The sequence below is a fragment of the Trachymyrmex cornetzi genome, unplaced genomic scaffold (assembly GCF_001594075.2).
Source record: "Trachymyrmex cornetzi isolate Tcor2-1 unplaced genomic scaffold, Tcor1.1 scaffold74, whole genome shotgun sequence".
In the NCBI taxonomy this organism is placed as follows: domain Eukaryota; kingdom Metazoa; phylum Arthropoda; class Insecta; order Hymenoptera; family Formicidae; genus Trachymyrmex; species Trachymyrmex cornetzi.
In genome coordinates, this window is record NW_017300070.1 from 321,652 (window position 1) to 323,542 (window position 1,891).

General features: G+C 50.1%; 1 protein-coding gene across 1 annotated transcript in view; it reads right to left on the reverse strand.

Annotated features, from left to right (window-relative positions):
• The window catches only part of LOC108767938 (uncharacterized), a 55,201-nt gene extending 53,675 nt beyond the window's left edge, over positions 1-1,526 (reverse strand). Inside the window, 6 exon segments of the mRNA XM_083287374.1 lie at positions 5-372; positions 1,073-1,108; positions 1,110-1,165; positions 1,167-1,214; positions 1,216-1,348; positions 1,435-1,526. Of these exon segments, the coding sequence (XP_083143500.1) occupies positions 5-372; positions 1,073-1,108; positions 1,110-1,165; positions 1,167-1,214; positions 1,216-1,348; positions 1,435-1,526 (733 nt within the window).
• Between the last annotated feature and the right edge of the window lie 365 nt (positions 1,527-1,891).

A 1,891-nucleotide genomic window follows, 5' to 3' on the forward strand; every position in this document is an offset into this window, starting at 1 on the left:
GAACTCCTAGAAACGGGTCGATCGGAGCCTTCGGAATGAGCACCGGGTGATCTCGTGGCGACCCGGCGCGATCGCGGCGAGGACGAGCCCTCGACTATCTCCATCGGACTGCCATCGATTTCGACTCGCTCCAGGCGATCCAGACGATCCGCTTCGCGGCCTCCTTGCCCGCCACCGACGATCGAGTCGATGCTAAAGCCGATTTTCGGCTTAGATGGCACCGGGACGATTGGCGTCGGCGCGAGCGGCATCATCGTACGATTATCGTACGCTTCCCAGATGGACAACCCACTTTGACAGGACCAACGAATCTGTGAACGCTGAATCGTCGGAATTAAGTTCGCCGCAGCATCGCGGCTACCTCCAAGCCGCCTTCCTTGAATCAATCGAACGATCTGCAATAACGAACAATTTCTGGACTTTTGATAAACACTGTTAAATTATCACTGGAACACTCCGATCCCCACCAGAAGATTCACTTCTTCAAAGTCTGTATCTCTTCACACAGTTCCTAAAGTATCTTCGATCTCTCAATTGTTTCTTTCTCAGAATTACGAATTTTTGATTATTTATATTAATTGTTTTTTCTCAATCTACAAATGATCATCGACGATGTCCGTTACTCCGTTAAATCGATATCAGAGAGTTGTCTCGGCAGTCACTCGACGACGGACAATCAAGTCCCAGCCTCTTGTTCACGCATCACTAACATACGACAGATACATACTCGTCGTCCCGCCGCGCCGGTGTCGCCAAATGTCGACACGAACCCACCAACGTAACTCAACTGACGTAATCCCGTCGTAATCACGAACGTCGTCGCACTGACTGGAGTCTCACGACACTCACTCGTATGTCACGTTCGACACTCTCCATCGACCTGCCCGCGACACGGACTGGAATCTCGACGAGAAACGGGAATAGGAAGGACGCCTTGAATACAACGTCAAAAGCGGGCACGCGTCGCGCTGCGTCCTGTGAAATTCAGCTCTCGGTTACGAGAGCTAACACCGAGCGCCAGCTCTGACGGATGTTCCTGGCACGAGCGCTTGCTAGTGTTTGAGCAAATTACAGGCTAAACGAGGCGCTTGCCCCGCCGTAGTGGGGGCCCACGGTAGAGCAGCCCAACCAGCCGACACCCCACTAGCATTTCCACCGCCAGAGCAAGTTCTACCGTCTACGGCATCAACATCAAGTGGAGCTCCAAGTGGGGAGCTCGAAAAGGGCGTTGCTCGATATTACGAAGGCGTACACTCGCCTCCGATTGGCGAATTTGCCGCGACACGGAAAGCAGAGTTGGATGTGAACATGACCGTGGCTACCAGAGTTCCAGCAAGGTACGTAGAAGCTGCAGTGGGGGCGACGCATTAGTCCGCGATGGGCGTTAAACCAACGTTTTTGTCGTGCGATGAAAATGAGTCGTTTAATTAATACGTCTGGCTCTCGCTCTCGCTTCCACCCACGTTTCCCCGTTTCTCTCCTACCGCCCTCGTCCCGCCCCCTTCCCCATTCTCCATCTCGTCCATTCCGCCCCGCAGGAGAAACGAGGAGAGGAACTGTTCGTTCGTTTGTGGATTGTACGGCTTCGCTTACTTCTTCGGCTTTCTTCTCTAGTCTATACTAAAGAGCAATAAAATCCCGCCGGAGACACGGGTTTCGAATAAAAAGGTGTGAAAAGGTCAAAACAGTTCGTAACGATGCTCAGAAAATCACGTTGAAACAAAGTATCTTTTTCTTTATATAATTACCGTCTTTATATTCTTTGTACGACGCAGTCTTTTCAATGAAAGATATTTTATGTGAAAACGTACAAATAAAGATTTAAACCGAGAAATAATTTTCTACTATTATGACACAGCCATTATAATAACTATGCTGCGTACGAAATGAT